Source organism: Watersipora subatra, chromosome 8 (assembly GCF_963576615.1).
Source record: "Watersipora subatra chromosome 8, tzWatSuba1.1, whole genome shotgun sequence".
Taxonomy (NCBI): domain Eukaryota; kingdom Metazoa; phylum Bryozoa; class Gymnolaemata; order Cheilostomatida; family Watersiporidae; genus Watersipora; species Watersipora subatra.
The window spans coordinates 63,226,737-63,248,023 of record NC_088715.1 but is presented as its reverse complement, the minus strand read 5'-3'; the positions used below and the strand labels follow the sequence as shown (position 1 = coordinate 63,248,023).

Genomic DNA, 21,287 nt, shown 5'->3' with positions numbered 1-21,287 from the left:
TTTATAATGCTAAAAGAATGAAATTATTACTAATTTTCATAAAATGATAACTTTGTAATTATACACAAGGGTAGCTTTGTGAGATTAACCGACACACATTAAAATAGTTATGGTAACATATAGCACAGTAGCCAGCAATTGATGAATATCTGTGACTCTGTCGATGCTCCTAACTTTTGTAACTTTTTAAAAAGCATTAAAATAATTATGGATGCTTTTTATTCTGATTAGTAGTGTTAGCTGATTGATAGCACCAACAGGCAGAATTATTAGTAGCCTATACTATACTGCCCTGAGCAAGCAAAACGCTGTATCTTGATATTTGTAAATTGTTCAGCACAAGCACAAACGCGTTTTGGTCAAGCCTGGCATCAGTATTAGCAGTATTTTAGTTGTTTTTTTTATTTATTATGGTGAGATATCCAACAATCTTTACTGAATTTTTTTTTCGTGAAACTTTAAAATCAAAGGAGTTATTTCACTTAGGGCATTTTGTTTGCTTAAATTGACAATTTACTAAGCTGGCACTAGGCAATCAAAACGCCCTATCACTGCAGATAGGGCCTTTTGATTGCTTAATTGGACTGGTTTCTCATTGTTAGTTTGCCACAAGACCATTTGCCATGACTAGATTATCAAATGATTACAAGTTTAAATTCTGATATTAACCCGCAATTAGTCAACAAAATGATATATGTTGCAATTCCTATTACTCATCCAGTCAACACATGGATTAAAACCCTGTAATAGCCATATTTAGCTCAAAAGTTAAGAGATGATCAAAGATCTAGGTATCCTTCAAACCAGATGTCATGAAATGAAAGGAATAAGTAAAATAGTAGTTTAAAAAAGATCAAAAGCTTTTATTGAAAATAATTTAGAACAAACAACTGAGTGCAATAATGTCAGTATTTAAAAAAAGCAAAACCTTCCAATGGACATGTAATTAAAACAAATTTTTCATCAAATCTCTGAGTCGGATCTTTAAATCGAGACTTTTGTCACTTAGATATCGTCTTGTCATAATAAATATATTATGATAAAAAATATAGCAATAAGATTGAGCACTTAGAAGTGCACTAGCTTGTATGAGCTGCCTTGAAACAACCAAATATATATGCTTCAGTTTCGCTTCCCTTTGTTTATATACTCTTTGATTACATAATGCTGCTCATAATGTCCAACTTTGTGTATGTTCAGGCCAATCAAAACGCTGTATCTGCAGATAGAGCGCTTTGATTGCCACTTTATGTGTGGTAAATGTGGATAGGGCGTTTTGCACATTGTGAAAAGTGCTATTTCTGGTGGTCTCAGATATATGAAATTTCGAGACATGTTAGATCTCAACCTAAATTACATATATGCACAAAAAAGTGAATTTTGAAAAACTTTTCAGATAGGGGGTTTTGCTTGCTTAGGGCAGTATAAAGTTATGATAATGTATTATTTTCATTGTAATTAACAAGTTGATGCATTTTAGTCGTAATTTGATACGGATTTAAACTAGAGGCTGAGTCATAAGTAAGTGACTGAAGTAAATGAATTCCTTTAAATTGTTGAAGCTTTAAAATCTATGTTTCAATTTTGTAGAAGAATATCGCATGAGATAAAATATTACAGCTTCATAGAATTTTAGTAATGGGAGGTAGGGACACGGGTTTGCTGAAAAACCTAAAAACAACAGGCATCTTTTGCATCACTTTTTAATCTGCATAACATCTGTTTGGGCTATTAAAATTGTTTTGCTTATTTTGGTAGAAACCTGGTCACCGCATCCAAGCACTATATCCACCAGATGGAAAATGGTACGAAGCACAGCTGGACGCTTTCTTGAAGGGGGTATGTTGCTGATTAACGGTTAGTTTCCACAAGAGCGTGCCACATTAATAAAAGTTTTATTTCAAAAAATTTATAAGAAATAATATTACTATAAAATCTATGTTTGAATGCCATGGCACTGCATTTTTTAACCCTTCCAATTATAGTGGCAAAAATTGTCGATTGTGCTTCATAATATATGTTCAATCTTTATTAGCTTCAACTCTATCTAAAACCTTTTTGTTATAGATTTTATTTTTCCAACACGTTAAAAAATAGTACTATTCAAAAAACTTAATGCATTCCTACTTCCTGCATTGCTAATGCTATGTGAAGCTACGATCCCTTCGAATCTCGAAAAACAATGCTCTACCATGTTCCTTACTCTTACAAAAACTATTACTTTGACCACTATTGGAGTCACTATTGGAGCTGCTACTTTAATTATATGTGTAATCACTAAAATCTTAATCCGTCAGTCATCAACAATCATCAATAATGTTATCAACATAAGTAATTATCTGTTTTCAATTCTGGATGTACTTGCGAAAGCTATAATAGCACTAAATATTTCGAAAATCAGAAAGAACAAATGTTTCTTTTTATATTGAAAAGTCCTAAACAAAAATTTAAAATTGCTTCGTGAGTTTAGGGTAATTTTACAGGGAAACTTTTGGACAACACTGTCAATACCATAAAAAGTCTTAAAGACTGTTAGTTATGTTGTCAACGAATAATAAAATTAAGTTACTACGCAATTGCCAGGAAATTCGCAACATGCACATATGCCGGTCGTCCATTGATTTCGCCTAAATGCGCATGCAGCGGTGAAAGGGTTAATAAAATATTATGTAATCTCTAATTGAATCCCCATTCATTTAAACGCCCCTCTACTAGACCTGTACTATAATAGATGACGGTTAAAGATAGAACGCCGCCGTTCAAGTGAACGTTACTTCTTTTGAAAAAAACACATAAAAAACTATAAAACACACAAACTAAGCTGTGATTCAGTGATAACATATACACTGGGCGTTGAGCTTGCAAAATGCCATCGTTAACTGCTTATTCTAATGCTGTAGCATGTGCAAGAAATTTTAGCCTCAAATAGTAGTACAGATTTCATCATATTTGCTAAACCGTTTTTTCATATATGCCGAACTATCAAGGCCGCTTAAACAATAAAATTATTATCAGCCTGATAGAGTTATTAATTATTTCCACGGTGCTGCTTTCAAAGCTTTAACGAAAACACTGTAAAGCTTAGAAGTTAGAAAACTCGCTTCAATATGCATTGACAAAAGTATTAATTGCTATTGTTGTAACTGAGTCATTGTTAGTAAAAATTTGTCAACATTTTTCTATCCATCCTATCCAAAATCGGATCCAAAGATCAAAGAATGTTGAAGTCGCAGTCAGCTGGATGTGGTTGTCAATTAAAGGGTGACACTCTAGTTTTCAACACTTCTAGAATAGCACTCGAATGAACATGGCCTTCAAATTAAGATTCTACCTTATGTCAATTTAGCTGTATTTCAGAATGTTATAATATTGGAGTTTTGGGTCAAGGTTAAAATAGCAAGCATAACTTTGCAAATATTGACGCAACAAGATTTTAGTTTTAAATAAGGCTCTGCTTTCATATATTTGCAAATCACTAATGCATGAATTTAAAAAAAGAACCCAAGGGTATATTTCTCTTTGTGTAGTAGCATCTAATCAAAAATGCATTGATTTCAAATAAGTGCAGAGTGACATACATGGATTATCAACACCGAAGAGTGATTTTCAGACATCAGATTAAATGTCGGTGATGCTATGATAAGTGGCTTTAAACTAACACAATGTACTAGGGAACCAAGCGTGATTATTTTGCTGTAGCTCAAATGCAGTAGAAAAAATAAAGGTGTCTAACTTTTCAAGTATTTCAGTCAAATTCGTTGCCTACATAAATGCTGACACTAGTCTTTGTGTTCTGCTGCTGTCAGGTTACAAAACATAGCTCTCCTAGTCAGAGGCATTTAGGTATCTAGAGCAATCTAGGCATTAGTGGTTTCAATGAACACCTGAACAATGGTGTTTAACCACATTGTTTGACCCCATAGGTCAAGTATTAGCCTAATTAATGACTCAATAAATAGCTACCCAGTCAGGTCACACTAAGCTTAGCAGCAATCGTTCTGAACACTGGCCATTGAGACTGCTAAATGAATGTTAATCCTGATCATTTCTCTAATAATTTGAAGCAAATAGAAATCCAAACTGCTCTATCGCATGCATGCAAGTGGCACACCATTTAGTTTCATAATTAGCTACTAAAGTAGTATATAGAAGTGGTCATCAAAGTACCTTCTACAGTATATGTGTGTTTTGAATAACAATACATTGGTTAAGTATTATATTACTAAATGAGAAATGACACTAACGAGCATTAATGTCCTTATTGTTCACTTGTATCTTAGAAACCATCAATTCTGTTTTGACTTGCAGCACGTAAACCAGCTTATTTAACTTTTGAATGGAGCTGAGCAATGATATGTGATTCATCAAAGCCATAGCTTATCAGATTTTTATAAATGATAATTCGCATTATTTACTATTTCAGTCAGCAGAAAACGGTAAAGTGCAGAGGAAATAGCAGAATTTGACAAGTACTGGACTGAAAAATCAGGCAAACTGCCAACAAGATCAGTGTTGGATGCTAAACACTCAACGCTGCCTAACAGAAGTGTTACAGTGATTCGGGCTCGAGCCAACAACTTGCTAAAGAAGGCTGCGAAAAAAAATGCCAGCTGAATTTTTTATGTTGTTGAACCTTCTTATTATCATTGCGTTGTATTTGTCAATAAATGTGCTCTTTTTGAAGACTAAAAGAGACCAACTCCGCAGTAATGCACTTGTATAGTTATTTTGTATCAAGCAGTCTTAGCTATTATTTTATGTACAGAAAATGTGCATAAAACAATGACTATGATAGATAATACAATACCGACAATAGATATTATCTGTTGTACTGCACTTTACACTATGATGTATTATTCAAGAAACAAGCTCTAAGATAAATTATAATAATTCTTTTAAAGAAAAACTAAATATAAGGAAATATGCCGCAGCAGCCAGTCTACTGACAACTTACTGTCAAACCGACAAGCCCAAAAAATTACTTAGAACGCTGTGCTTGACTAAAAACAATCAGAAATTCACTACACAATGAGAAATATATCTTTTTGGGTCATTTTCCAAATTTAAGTGAATGTGTCTGAGTAGAATGTTCTATCTAATTTCTTGTCAGTTCAGGGCATTATTATTACTGGTAAAATGTGAATAATAGCACTCAGTATTACTATTGATCAATAAAACCACCCAAAGTCAAGAGATCTAAAGTTAGAAAAAATTTGGTATTGTGCTGGGTCCAGCCCGACTGATCATTGCTAACAATAAATTGCAGTAAGAAAGAAGTTTTGAAAAGCGAAAATGCCCTCAAGATAGAATGTTATTGTATTTTTATTGGCTCTCTATGTGACATTAAGTTTTTCCCTGGGTTCTACATAGGCACAATGGGCTTGTTTGGAATCTACCCAATTTATGGTGCTGTGGTATTGCGCAGGTTTTGCAACCTGACACTCCATTCCCGAGTGGGGAAATGTTTTTACTTAACGTTCTAAGAGTGGCTTAAGATGAATAGAAAGACATTGCTGTTATTGTATGTTAGATTGAGTAACTAAGTATGTTGTGCAAGTAATTCATATTATTACTGTAGATAATATGCACAGCAAGCAAAAATGTGTGTGTTTCATTTTAGCAATCACAGTAACTGAGTTGCGTCCATGCATTGTTACCAACTAATTTTTTTTAAGTTTTTGTATGCAGTGCAGCAGCGATATGTGACTGAATAAGAAACTATAACATAGACCATATTTACAAATATTGAGTTACATTATTCGTTTATATTAGTGAGCAGAAAGTTATGCAGCCTAAAAGAAAATTGAGAGTTCAAAAAGCCATGATCGGAAGATTGAGGCAAACTACCAAAAATGCCAGAGCTGTATACTGTTAAAAGAAATTGGTGTTTGAAAATTATAATGATGACTTATGCCCGAGCCGACAACTTACTCAAGAAGCTGCAAAATTAAACTGGCAGCAGGGTCTTCTTGTTGTTGAGGCTTTTGTAATATCGCATTAAACTTGACGTCTGAATAAATTTACTCCGTTTGGTGACTAAGCAATGACCATTCTATGGTACTTGACTAGTTGAATTTTTTAGTATCAAGCATGGTGGCTGTTGTTGTTTTAAATACAAATTTATTGATTCCTATGTTAAAGTTTAACATACTATACAATATGTAGGTTCTAACAACAATTATTGTTGTTTTATACAGATTGTTGTTTTATTGTACAGATTATAGCAGACTCTTAGTTGATCTATAAGTGATAGCAACATCCCAAATTATATGTAAGCCATGGCACCTCTGCATTGATATGTAAGTTATAGCAACCTCCTAAATGATATATAAATAAAAGCAGCTTCCTAATTACTATATAATTCATTGTAGCCTCCTAACTGATATATAAATAGTAGCTACCAACTATATAAAATTCAAATTATAGTAAACTCTTTTGTGATCTATAAGTCATAGCAACATCCTAAATTCTATGTAACCCATAGCAACCACTGCAATGATATGTAAGTTATAGAAACCTCTTAAATGATATATAAATAGCAGCAGCCTCCTAATTAATATATAATTCATTGCAGCATCCTAACTGATATATAAATAGTAGCTACCAACTATATGAAATTCAAATTGTAGTAAACTCTTATGTGATCTATAAGTCATAGCAACATCCTAAATTCTATGTAACTCATAGCAACCTCTGCAATGATATGTAAGATATAGCAACCTCCTAAATGATATATAAATATCAGCAGCCTCCTAATTAATATATAATCCATAGCAGCCTCCTAACTGATATATAAATAATAGCTATCAACTATGGAAAATTCAAATTATAGCAAGGTCTTAGGTGATCTATAAGTGACAGCATCATCCTAAATCATATGTAACTCATACCAGCCTCTGCAATGATATTTAAGTTATAGCAACCTCCTAAATGATATATAAATAGCAGCAGCCTCCTAATTAATATATAATTCATAGCAGCCTACTAACTGATATATAAATAACTGCTATCAACTATGGAAAATTCAAATTATAGCAAGGTCTTAGGTGATCTATAAGTGATAGCAACATCCTAAATTATATGTAACTCATAGCAGCCTCTGCAATGATATGTAAGTTATAGCAACCTCCTAAATGATATATAAATATCAGCTACCTCCTAATTAATATATAATCCATAGCAGCCTCCTAACTGATATATAGATAATTGCTACCAACTATGTGAAATTCAAATTATATCAATTTCTCAAATGATCTATAAGTTATAGCAACATACTTTATTATATGTAAATCAGAGCAGCTTCTAAAAGAAACAAGTTATAGCAAACTCCTAAATGATATACGTTACAGCATCTTACTAAAGGGTATGTAAGCTATGCCATGCTATGTAATGTTTCCATTGTAACTATTACATAAGTTACAATGGTAACATTCTAATTTATGTGTAATTTGTAGCAATCTGCTAACTGGTAATCATTATTTTTGCTTACTCATTGAGGTATGAATTATTTTACCTTCAAATTGATATGTAATTTACAACAACCATCTAGACATTCTCCAAGTTTTGACAGTTTTTCTAGTATGCATATATACAAAGTATGATAAGGCGATGAATATATATTGTATGATACCATATTCTCCTAAAATTTCCATAAAAATATATAATAATTAGGAGGTGAATAAATATATATATATCTACAATGTAGATAAATTAGACCATATAGGAGGCTTACCCATATATATTTGCGTTAACTCCTAATCCCTTATATTCCGCAACCTCCTAACTGGTATATATTTATTCAACTCCTAACTCGGAAATATGGGTATATATATATATATATATATATATATATATATATATATATATGTATTTATGGTAAAGAAGGATCAACCCAAAACACAAGATACGAATCTGATACATTGATACTTAATCTAGATCTTGTGTGTTGCAAGGCTGCTTGTTTTTTGCCAGAGAAAATAAAATATATATTCATTTATTTATTAGCAGTTAAAAAACAAACAAATGAGTTTAATCTTGTAGAAAATATAAATGAATAAAAAATAGAAGTATTATTCTGCAGTTTTGGTTGATAACATGGTTAACAATTAATCCTTTCAATTGCTTGTTATAATTTGTTATCACTAACAAAACGAAATGTGACGCATAAGAATCACGTCATAACAAAAACAACACAATATTTTACCAAATATACCAGCCACAAGTTCAGGTAACTTGCTGACATCAGAATTCATAAGATGGCTACATGACCCTTTCGCAAGCGAATCGAATGTCACCTACGGTATATTTGGCACTCTCCTTCGGGAGGTGCGACATTAACCCTTTTGGATGCAAGAAATTTGCTAAATTACCTCCAACTTGTCATAGACCTCTACATAAATATGCGCAAGGAAGCTGATACATGTCTCTACCGGTTGGTATCTATTGCTTGCAATTAGCCTACAACGATCTTATAGCCTGCGTTGCAATTGGTTGGAGATTTCTATCGTTTTTGTTCTAAAATTGAAGGCATATTTTCATTTTATAACTATATTTAACAAAGTTGCATAAAAGGTTGTTGCACTCATCAATATTTTTGCCACAGTTTGCAGCCAAAACTGGCTTTTTTATGCGCAAAAGAAAAGGAGTTACAAGTGTCGATTCATTGTAAGCTAAGATCAGATTACCACAATGATGCTATCAAATAATATGCTGTAAATCTGCAAACTTATAAGTTATATGATGATGATCTATAAACTGCTACAAATATATACTCTAGAACAAGTGACATAAACAAACCATATTTATAATACATTCAGAAATAAAAATTAACATTTTAGAATCAAAAATATTAGCATCATTCGCTTAGCTAGTTGCATTCTGATTGTTGCTTTAATTGGAACCCTTTCAGATTCTTCAGGCTGTCCAATCCATTTCACAGTGTCTTCGGACCTAAACTCTACTTCTGCACAGCTGAGCTAGCCAATATTAGCGTCTATATACACTTCTCATGCAAATAATGAGAACTAATCACAATAGCCTTAAAATTTTAGCCTCCAAATACGTAATAGTATGGATTCCAACGTAAATGGTAAAACCTTTGTCACATACATTGGAAACAATACAATCAAGACCGCGTTAAACAAGGAAATACTACTAACCTGTTACAGCTATTAACTATTTCTATGGCATTGGTTTCAGAGTTTGAACAAAAAACTTTAGAGAAAAGCTTTGTAGCTGAAAACCGGACTTGGATATGAACAGAAATGATGAAAGAATTAATTGTTATTTATATAACCGAGCCATTATTAGTACAATTTTGTGGACACTTTTCTACTGATCACTTGCTATTATGGGTTAATAAAGATTAAAGTGGCAAAGTGTCAATGTGGCAGTCAAATGGAGGTGGTGTTCAATTAAAGGGTGGCGCTCTATTTTTCAACTTTTCTTTCGTAGTGGCGTGTTCAAATAGAGGTGGCGTTCAAATGGAAGTTTTTGCGGTTGCTTATATGAGTGGTGAAAACTCTGATGATGATGATATAATCCTGAGCAGTCTGACCTGGTCCACATGCTAAGGGAGAGTGCCATGACCAACGATTCCTTCATGATAAGTTGGCTATTTTTATATCAACAGTTTAACAGTGATAAAAAACCAGCAAATTTTACATCACTATTTGTCAAAATGGTTAGAGCTGAAAGTAAGCGCAATTTAACAAATTATATAACTTTAAATTGAGAAGAAAAGAGAAAGGTGCTACATCTCACCAGGATTCCAGCATTGGATATTGCGAGGGGCATGGCCAGAATACCTGTTCCAAGGTTTCCCTTTATGATGTGCATAATTGTCTCAAAGTTCCTGCAACATCAAACCAACTAATTCAAACAGGCGTCAGAAAATTGTATTTTGTGAGCTGATTGGATCAAGATATCACGAATGGCTAACATCACACCCGCTTTTGCTCACCATGAAGCTGTTAGTGTCAGTAGACAACATTGAGAAATAATAATATCTGCTAGTTGGCTTTTATAGTATATTTACTATGCTCGTGCGTTATAGAGCAGTCATAGATCTGTCTGCCCATACGACTTCAACAAAAGCTGTTCAACAAAAACAAATAAAATGGTCATTGATTCGAAGTCATAGTAAATAAATAATCTATAAAAGGGACGGGGTGACTTCCTGGTTAGTTACCTCACATGATAACGTCACATGACTTTCTGGTTAGTTATATTAGATAAGTGATATAATGGCCTGTAGGTAACAAAGCTAGAAAACACAATTTGAATCTGGGCAATCTCCTAAGTATCTAATTGCTTAATTTAAAGTTAGACTTCTTTTTTGTTCGGCATTTGAAACACAAAATACGTGATGAACTCTCCGTGAATGTATATATGAATGTATATATATATATACATTCTATAGATAGTAGATAGATAATATCTAAACGCTGCTTTATGGGCACTTTCTTCTTTAATGTATTGTTTATAACAGTTGTTGGAAAAGACAACTTCGAGTTGCTTTTTTTTTCGAGTTAGAAAAGACAACTGCAACCTTCTTCATCAGTATATATATATATATATAGGTATCGCACAGCGGTATACATACAAACACATAGGTAACTGCCTCACCAAAGAAAATCCGGCAAGCCTCCAAGAAGCAAGGCCAAAAAGCAAGAGTACCAGTGTATAAAATGGTACTCGACTCCGAAGAAACAAGAAACTGCTGCTTATAGAAGCAAAATATATATTACTTTAATAAAAAGGCAAAGATGTGGTCTAAAATAATTAATAAAATGAAGATGTAAAAATGACTACTAGAAAATACTTCATTGCTATTTGTTTCATGCGGTGTGAACAAAAGAGTTAAGACTTAGTCCACCCCACAATCCTCATGTGTGTGTGTGTGTGCGTGGTGTGGTGTGTGTGTTTACTAAAAAACGGCTCTTCAACTGAAACAAGTTTTTTATGTTGGCAATATACTGAACATGAGAAGAGAGAACATTCACTGTAAAATTATGTTTTCCTGAGAACGTATTTACCGGAGGTATGTTGGCAAATGCATTCCAAATTAAACAGAATGTTAACTATAAGCCTGGTTACTAGCACGCTGAAATGTTAACTTTAATAAAATCAAACGTCTAGTTGCATTTCCTATGAAGGAGTAAACCAAGCTACGATGTTATAGATTCTACTGCTAAACCAGCCGTCTATCATAAAACATTTAATTATGCATTATCTGTTTGCAATAAATGTTCTTCTCTCTCTTTTATTCTATCTCTACCGACTTAGACTAGCATGTTCATTTTGTTACCGATGCATTTCGGGCGTGTGTAGCCAGACCTTAGAATTCCTCAAACTACAATGCGCTGAAGACTAACATCAGTTAGGCATCAGATAGTACAATGACTCAACCCAGCTGACGGAGATAACAAACATGTGTTACTTATCCCATAGTCCTTATTTATTGGTCCTGTCAACTAGCTAAATATTGACACAACTAGAGTCAACTGACTTGATATGGACACAACCAGAGTCAACTAACTTGATATTGACACAACTAGAGTCAACTAGCTAGATATTGACACAAGTATAGTCAACTGACTTGATATTGACACAAGTAGAGTCAACTAACTTGATATTGACACAAGTAGAGTCAACTAACTTGATATTGATAGGACTAGAGTCAACTGACTTGATATTGATAGGACTACAGTCAACTGACTTGATATTGATAGGACTACAGTCAACTGACTTGATATTGATAGGACTAGAGTCAACTGACTTGATATTGATAGGACTAGAGTCAACTGACTTGATATTGATAGGACTACAGTCAACTGACTTGATATTTATAGGACTAGAGTCAACTGACTTGATATTGATAGGACTACAGTCAACTGACTTGATATTGATCGGACTAGAGTCAACTGACTTGATATTGATAGGACTACAGTCAACTGACTTGATATTGATAGGACTACAGTCAACTGACTTGATATTGATAGGACTAGAGTCAACTGACTTGATATTGATAGGACTAGAGTCAACTGACTTGATATTGATAGGACTAGAGTCAACTGACTTGATATTGATAGAACTAGAGTCAACTGACTTGATATTGATAGGACTAGAGTCAACTGACTTCATATCGATAAGACTAGAGTCAACTGACTTGATATTGATAGGACTAGAGTCAACTGACTTGATATTGATAGGACTAGAGTCAACTGACTTCATATTGATAGGACTAGAGTCAACTGACTTGATATTGATAGGACTAGAGTCAACTGACTTGATATTGATAGAACTAGAGTCAACTGACTTGATATTGATAGGACTAGAGTCAACTGACTTCATATCGATAAGACTAGAGTCAACTGATTTGATATTGATAGGACTAGAGTCAACTGACTTGATATTGATAGGACTAGAGTCAACTGACTTCATATTGATAGGACTAGAGTCAACTGACTTCATACTGATAGGACTAGAGTCAACTGACTTGATATTGATAGGACTAGAGGCAGCTGATTTGCATCCATATAAATAGAATATATGTAAAGCAATAGCATACAATAATACATAATAGATTATGATCTATATATATATAAATATACATAAATTATTATAATATATAGATTATGATCTATATATAAATCTCAATGTTTGTCTGTCATTTGTCTGTCCAGTTATAGGGATAAAGTTTTGGCAACAAAAAATCGCCTTCATACTGGATTTGAACTCGGGACATTCAAATCGCGAGTCTACTAACAAACATGCGTAACCACAAAGCGAAACCAATTTTATCACATCCATCACTCTTACAATATATTGTATATTCTTTTCGCGATTGCATATGATAAATTATTAATTGATACAATGCGCTTTCGGGCTACAATGTCCGTGTTATAAGTTTTGTTTTACTTTGCTACATGGAAAACGATGTTTTTTGTCCTGGCTGCGAGAACGAAATTTTTTCAACTTTCTTCCTACAAATATATTTTTGCAGATCATAACCACTAAATACACTAAAGTTACTGTAGGTAATTAGTAAGGTTAACATATTGTTTTGTTACTAATTTCAAATGTGTACAGTATGTATACAAAATTTTGGCGATATTCATCAGGGGATGTTTGCGTTAGATAATTACTATGGGTTTCTATACTATAGGTCTATACCACATTTCCGTCTGACTATGCCAACACTGAAATGAATTAAAATCATATAATTTGGTACCAAATAATTTTTCATCATAATCATAGCAACACAGACTTTTTTAGAACTATATGTTAATTAAGTAATTATTTTACATTTACATTTAAACACCTTCACAATTGTTTTATTCTTTCTCTTAATTTATTTCAAAATGCACAAAACACTTTTTTCATGATATCAATTTAAAAAGTTGGTGTTGTTTGAAAACCTTTAGGCGCTACAATTATTTTATTTTTTCTCCTAATTTGTTTGAACTGCACAAAACACTTTTCTCAAGATATGAAGTTTAAAAGTTATAATGGTTAGTACATGTTATAACATGATGAATTTGAAGGCTAGTTAACATTCATTTTGGATAAGGACTCTATTGTGCAGCGAGCAAGAAATTTGAATACTATGGACATTATCATCGGCTAAAGCGAACAACAAGCGTCTGTGTAGATAAACCAGTAACGAACGAACATTACTGTAAACCTTTATTTGAACGCCATGGTACTCTATTTTTCAACCCTTCTCTAAGATTGGCCCTTCATTGAAATGACATTAAAATAAAGGGTGGCGTTGTATTTTTCAAACACCTCATCAGAATACTGAGAAGATAAATTTTGCTTCTGTTTGGAACCATTTCATGTTCTTCTGGCTGTTCAATATCAATCCACAAGGTCTTTTGACCTCAACCTATCTTCTGCACAGCTAAGCTAGTCAATATGAGCGTTCCAACAATTTTTTAGCAGAGCAAAGCTTTTGAGTAGAAACTTCAAGAACAAATAAAGAGACACGGCGGTGTAATCAAAGTTGCCTCAAAATATTAGCCTCAAAATACATAGTAGCACAATTTTTATCGTAAATACGAAAACCTTTTCCCACATACATCGAAGTATCTAGGCCGCATTAAAAATGGAACTACTATTAGCCTGATCCAGTTATTAATCATTACTATGTAATGATTGTATCAATGATATGACAATTATGTTGCAATTCAAGTTTTTAACAAAAAACTTAAAGACCTGGAGTTGGAAAACCGACTTAGATACGAACAGAAACAAGGAACCGATTAATTGTTATTTAGGTAATCGAGTCGTTATGGTACAGTTTCTGTGGACACTTTTCTACTGATTACTCGCCATTATCGGCTTGCAAACATCAAGAATATCAAATAGTATCGGTCAGATAAAAGTGGCGCTCAAATAGAAGCGGCGTTCAAATAGAGGGGGCGTTCATTTAGTGTTGGAAATAACAAAGAATTTGTAAGCTGCTGCCTATCAGTTTATTTGAATTCAATTACAATTGCTCAAAACCACTCTAAAAGGACCAGTAATTTTTGTATTTTGAAACAAATTTTCTTAGTTTTATCAAGTTTTGGAACTCATATGAATCTAACTATTCTGTCGATGTATGTACTACTAACATGTTTGACAGCATAATGTGTTATGATTAATAAAGAACTACAAGTTAATCAGACCATCTGTTGAGCTTTACTAGAGGCTTTCGGAGCTCCCAATACATGTAGGACACATGACTTCCTGTTGACACACAATTATAGGCGGAGCCTAGCGTTTGAAAGTAGCAAAAACCTTTAGTAGATTTTATCTAAAAGCATCGGTTAATAATCACAAATGATAAAAACATACAAATATTTTCAGATAGAATCACTTAGTGTAAGTGCACATTAGTTGACTACTTCATACATCTCAGTACAAATATCTTGGCGAAAAAAAGATAGTTTTAGCCCCACTGCTGCAGAGGAACTAAAGTAACCGCTGTCGCACCAGTAAAAGGTCAACTTAAACAGGTCATGAAACACTCACGTGGTGCCCGCTGCTCTCATCCGCGCAGGCTGGGAGTTTACGGAGGAAGATGATCCACCCGGGAAGTGTGAAACTTCATCCTCTGAGAACAGTTCATCCTGAGATGGTGAAGAGTCATCATTAAGAAGGGGTCGCTGTTCTTCACCCGCAGGCATAGCTGCAGCCTTGTCTGTGAGTTTGACGATAACCGCAATGGTTGATGGTACACATTCAGAGCCTCGGAGATTATGACAAGTTTCTGTGAAACAATTCATAAGTTTAAGACTTCTAGTAGTGACATATTCGAAATAGAGACGCTTGCTGTGATTTATGGGCGTACTACTGAATGCCCACAGTAATTACACCGACAGTAATTCACTGATGATTCAGATTCTCTTTTATGGCCCACCACACCAATCTCAGATCAGATGCACAGTGGAAGTCAAATCTATATATAGGCCTATACTACTGAATCTCTGGCGTTGCACAGGTAATAGAATAATTACCTAATGAATTTGAGTAACTTACCTGGAAAACTAGATCTTTACTAAAATCTTTACTAAAATCTTTACTAAAACAATACCCACATTTTGGAAAGTGCTAGTTATTAACCAAGCAAGCAGCGTGAGTACCCTAACCAATGTAATGACTATTTGCGGGATGAATTCATGTATTTCGTGTAGTTTAATGGTTGAGTTTGCCGCCTCCAGGTCTGGAGGTCCCGAGATCAAATCCAATGCCATGCAGATTTTTCATCGCTAGATTTTAATTTTAACAAAAAGATAAACACAGAGATTTATATCTATAGACAAGCACAGCGATCAACTAGAAAGCATAGCTTCTCATATGTAATGAAATTGTTTCAATAGCAGAGATCTGAAAAGTTGGATGGAGAAATATTCGCTCAGTGGTAGCATATGCATCTCCTGCGTAGGAAAACTCTTCTATCGAGAGATGTAAAACAAAAAAGACAAATAATAATGAAATCAAAGTGATACTGATTATTGATTATCATAGCTGCCTTGCCAACCCTTTGTGTACCTAAATTGAATGCTTTCATTTTATACATTTGTAATAAGCACTTTAATAAGAGTTTAGATGATAAAAGGCATCAACATTTTAGTAAGCCACATTTTAACCACAATGGTAGTCTCAGAACAGCTCTCAGAGGGGGGGGTAATACTTTATTCCACTTAGAGAAAGCCAGGCCTGCCAAAAAAGGCCAACAACTTTTTCCGATACTTCGTGAGATTTTTTAATATCAGCAACCTAAATAAATAAATGCCTTAACTATCTAGGCATATTCTATATTAGGCCTATGAATAACAACACACAAAAGAGAAAGAAATATATTGCATTGTAATCTATTTATAAATGTTGCATAGTGATCGCTGAGGGTCTGCAAACAGATTAAGAAAGTATAGAGGTAATTATAGAAAGTGAGAATAACTTCCGCAACTACCTCTGTACTTTGATACGCACACAGGTAGTTATGTACAGAGGTAGTTACGAAACTTGAGTGATTACTGAGAGTGATTAGGAAGAGGAGCGATTAACTCAAATTCAATTTTTGGCAGCAGGGTTGGGAACAGGCAAAAGCTTAAATATGTGTGTAGTTTAATAAGTAGAAGGGATAGTGAAAAAAGCTTCGAGGAGATGTACTGTATCGTTAACACCCTGATGCCTGATCTTGCATATACAGACAGGACCCCCTTCCACGCATATGTATTTAATATACATGTGTGATGTATTTATCCTTCCACACATATGACAAACATCGTCTTATATTTCGTGGCACCGACATACTATATCAACCGTCGCGTGTATGAGTCCATGAACTTTCTATTACTACAACCTTTCTACAACTACGACCAAATTCACTATCCTGATTCCTACGCAGTGCATATTACCAAATTCTAGACACGTTTGTTCGACTCACTTAATACTAACCGATTTGTGTTGTTTTGGTTTTTTATTTTCTTTCGACAAATAGCGAAAAACATAATTTTGTTGAAGATTACCAATGCCAATAAAATGCTATACATACCCCCATATACCCTGTACCCCTGATCCTAGATACCCTGATATACCCCGTACCCCTGATCCTAGACCATTCATACATACTCCTATATACCCTGTATCCCTGATCCTAGACCATACTAACAACATTCTACTGACTGGCAAAGCATTTAGAATAACACAACTACATTTTGAGCTGAATATCATTTAGAAGCTCCAAGCTTGTAGAACTCGATGAAAAAACAGAAATCAAATAGAGTGAATAGTTTTTTACACTCTCTCAAAGATGTGATGTCTTACAGCAGGGGTGTCAAACTCATTTTCACCGAGGGCCACATCAGCGTAATGGCTGTCCTCAAAGGGCCAGATGTAACTTATAATTGTAATGAAATGTAATCCATTAATATAAAATAACTTAAACTAGTCTTTGATATTAAATAACTCTGACTTTATTACTTAAAGTTGCAAACAGAACAGTTGCACAGCAAAACATGCAGAACACTTGTTTTCGAAAAAAAATCAGAAAAGTTACACAATACCCATCAACATGGGCATACTTTCAGTAAAATCAAAAATTGTGAGCTGCTAAGAACATTAATTTGTTGGCATACACACATTAAATCTGCAAACACTAAATAATTGCAACAGCAGCAACACAAAATCAATACGTAAGCAGCAAAAAATCAAAAAATTATTTGCTATTTGCTGAAACAAAGTTAGACTTGCACCAAAGAAATTACAAAATATACAGTGTTTGACTAAAATTAGTAATTTATTACATACAATACAAAGTTATGAATATTATTTATACATGTACAGTTAGTCATGAACATGAAAATCACGAAACTATAATTTCGAATTTTTCCTCGCGAGCATTATCTTCAAAGCATAGCAAATCTACATCTCAATATAACTCAAATAAACTTTCATAAACATGTTTCAAACAATAACATTATGTTCAGTAACTCTGTTCTTGACTTTTCAGACTTCAGGGGCCGCTCTAAGAATGAATATGATCCTATCGAGATTGAATAATAACTTTTGTCTGACTACGGTTGACAGCCTAAAAAGTGCATTTTTATTCGAGTGTAACGATTCAAATTGACAAAATTAAGTTAGTAAAAACTTGGAAACATTAAAAATAATTTTTTCAATTTGATTTATGCAGTCTTTCACTGTCTTACCCTTCTGAATATGCATATTTACTTCTGGAGTTGAAAAAAATTGATCGCGAACGATAAATTTTAAAGTGACAGCGATGATTTTCGGTTCAGTTAGATGTCGCAATGGGCATAGTAATTTAGTTATAACTTTTGCCAGAGAGACCATTGAGGTATATATGTACGTTGTTTGATGGCCAGAAAAATGTTTTTCTGACTAATCAAGATTATTCTTATGTAATGTAAAAATAACAACACAAGGAATAGATAAATTTCAGAGGCAAGATAACTCGCGTTGGTGTGCCTAGCAACGTTATAAATACAGGAGAATGAGTCTCGTGCGAATGAGTAATTAAGCCCTCGCGGGCCACATAAAATGAGGTGGCGGGCCACATGTGGCCCGCGGGCCAGTGTTTGACACCTGTGTCTTAGAGGTAACTGAAGAAATGGAATAATTGCAGTAAAGCTCTTGTTGCCGAGGAGAAGAAAACTTCTAGCTTCGACTATTTTTGATACTCATTACTAAAAAGTTCAATCAGTGTATCATTAGAAACTAGGGTTCTGTCAGCCGTTTTCATTTTTCTGTCGGTTAGAAATGCCCTCCAGTATTGCTACGATATCTCAAGAACTAATGGTCTAAACAACCTGAAACGTACTACGAAATGTCAGAATTATCCTGAACAGGTATTAAGCACAAAATAACCAACTTTTGTATCCTGCAGAAATGAAGAATAAAAGCGAAACTATGTGGCCGAGTTGATTAGGACACAGGATTCAGAGGGAAACGATTCCCGGACCATCTCAGGCCCGCATCAATGTGTCAAAGAATCTTTATATTCTACTTTACATTGTTACTGTAACCGATATCCAAAAGCATTAGCTGGAGGATGAGTAGGTATCAGGAACTGTACTAGTCTTGAAAAATACAAAACAGATGTAACACATTCTTGAATGTACTGACTCATTCACTAGTCGTCACATCGTCACATCAAGGAAGTACCTGCGAGATACGGCTAAGTGCAGCTGGAAGGGCTGGTTTATAGCAGTATAATGGGTATCATTAGCACACAAAGCTAGGCAGTCATGTGACACTGCAACATGTGATGTGCCGGACACTTTTAAGAAGTGGACTGGTTTCGCTAGTGCACAAAAGCGTATGCATTTGAAAGAAACTTTATTTATTGACGCAGGGGCCACTCCAATAGTTATTTATTTTCCTCATTTTAATGACAATAAGTGAAAACAGCCTGAGATAAAGTGCGATCACATGTTCGTAGAGCAGTGGAAAATTACTCCTCTACAAATCCATTTATTAACGGGCATGCTCTGCCCTTTGTACCTTGACATGTGGTGGATATTAACCCACTGCAAACAACTAGATTACTTAGATGCTAGTTGTTGGGTGGGTTTTGTGTTTCACAAATAAATTAAAACTCTATGAACTGGCAAAGTTCCCATAAAGGTATCAAAGTTTAGGGCGAGTGCTAAATATGATTTCTTAATGTACCCTAAACCATCTCAAACAACAAAAAACGATGACACACAGAATATATAGGATTAATGAAAATGAGCACAAACCTGAAAGCAGTACCAAGATCAGTAGTGTCAACATTTCTAGCCACTTTTAACTCATCAAACAGTTATGAACATTATCGCACGTAAAAGGTTGGGTCAGTCATAGTCATAGTCTGGGTAGCATAAATTATCAATAATTTTGCAATAAGGAAATAAGTGGCACTAGGAAAGCGTTAAAATATCGCAACGGTGAGCTGTGCAAAAGAATGTACAGAGGTGTCGCTTTCACAATTAAGCAAATTTCCATTTACCTGCCATCATACGTAGATAGATAACTGGTATATATTTGATATACGTTCAACTCACAATACACCTTAAGTGTTTGAGGAGGTTAAACAATAATCATGTAATGTAGATATATATATTGGTTATTGCACTCATCATAGGGTTATAGACATTACACAAGCAAGGGTCTTGTCTAAGGACCACCAGAAGGGTGCAGCTGTTGGGGTTTGAACCTAGGATCTAATGATCACTGTCCCGATACCTTACCAATTGCGCTATCTGTCCTGCTATATATATATAAATATATATATATATACTGCTGAAGTAGATAATTAACTAAAGGACAATTAGTTTAGTAAAGATAATAAAGAGTTCTCAACAATTCATAGCTTTAGCTCAACACGAAGTGTGAAGTTAAATATCTAAAGTGTCTAAAAAATAGTCAGTTTAAAGGATATGGTCTTTTGTCTTATCCATAAAAGGGTAAAAAGAGAAAATACTTTGCTAAAAGTCACTACAAATGTGTTTCACGCAACCACACTCTTCAGCTGAGAAGCTGTGAATGATTGACTTAATAGTTTTTGTTGGTACAAATGTCTGAAATGGACTCTATGTTGTATTTGTATGTAGGTAATCCCGGGAATACAACGCCTAGCATGCCAACAGGAAGATGTAGAGTTCTGTTTAGTGAGCATTTCAGTACTACTAACTGTAGGCCTATATATATTTGTATAGATAACTAGAGTTGATATTTCTCCTGATGTTGTCACGATAGGTCAGTTTCTTGTGACAGCACTCATCAGGTGACTGTAACACTATAGCTGTATTACCACTCTACATTTTTAATGTGTAACTGTTGTTCACTGTAGGGCTGATAACTTATGCATTATATGTATGGGAAAGTCCAAAATTTATGGCGTGATAGTCAGAGAGGTTTTTACTAAACTCTGTTTTTAAATTTGAAAATATACAACTTTGAACCGTTCCATGTGAAAAAGCGTGAAGTTCTGATCAAGAAGATGCTACTTTTACTTAATTTGACCAGAACTTGGTCACTATTTTATCGCATATACATAGATATACCTAGTAAAATGGTGACAAACCCTCGACTGGCTAACAATGTTCTAGTTATTATATCCCATCAAAGCACTTTCCATCAGTGATAGCGGTGATAGTGATGGTAGAAACAACCTAGAGCATTGAGAAAGTATCATAATAAAATGGTGTTATCTCGAGACCCCATGAACACAAGCAAATATGGACAATAATGATCCAACACTAATCTTATTATCAGAGAAGAATTCTATA

The 21,287-nt window shown here is 34.2% G+C and overlaps 1 protein-coding gene across 1 annotated transcript in view; it reads right to left on the bottom strand.

Moving 5' to 3' along the window:
* Positions 1 to 21,287, bottom strand: part of LOC137401475 (proton-coupled amino acid transporter 2-like) — a 53,618-nt gene that overhangs the window by 28,890 nt on the left and 3,441 nt on the right. The window contains exons 2-3 of the mRNA XM_068087839.1: positions 15,022 to 15,259; positions 9,763 to 9,853 (exon numbers count right to left, since the gene is read on the bottom strand). Of these exons, the coding sequence (XP_067943940.1) occupies positions 9,763 to 9,853; positions 15,022 to 15,176 (246 nt within the window). The 5' untranslated portion in view covers positions 15,177 to 15,259. The remainder of the gene's footprint in view (positions 1 to 9,762; positions 9,854 to 15,021; positions 15,260 to 21,287) is intronic.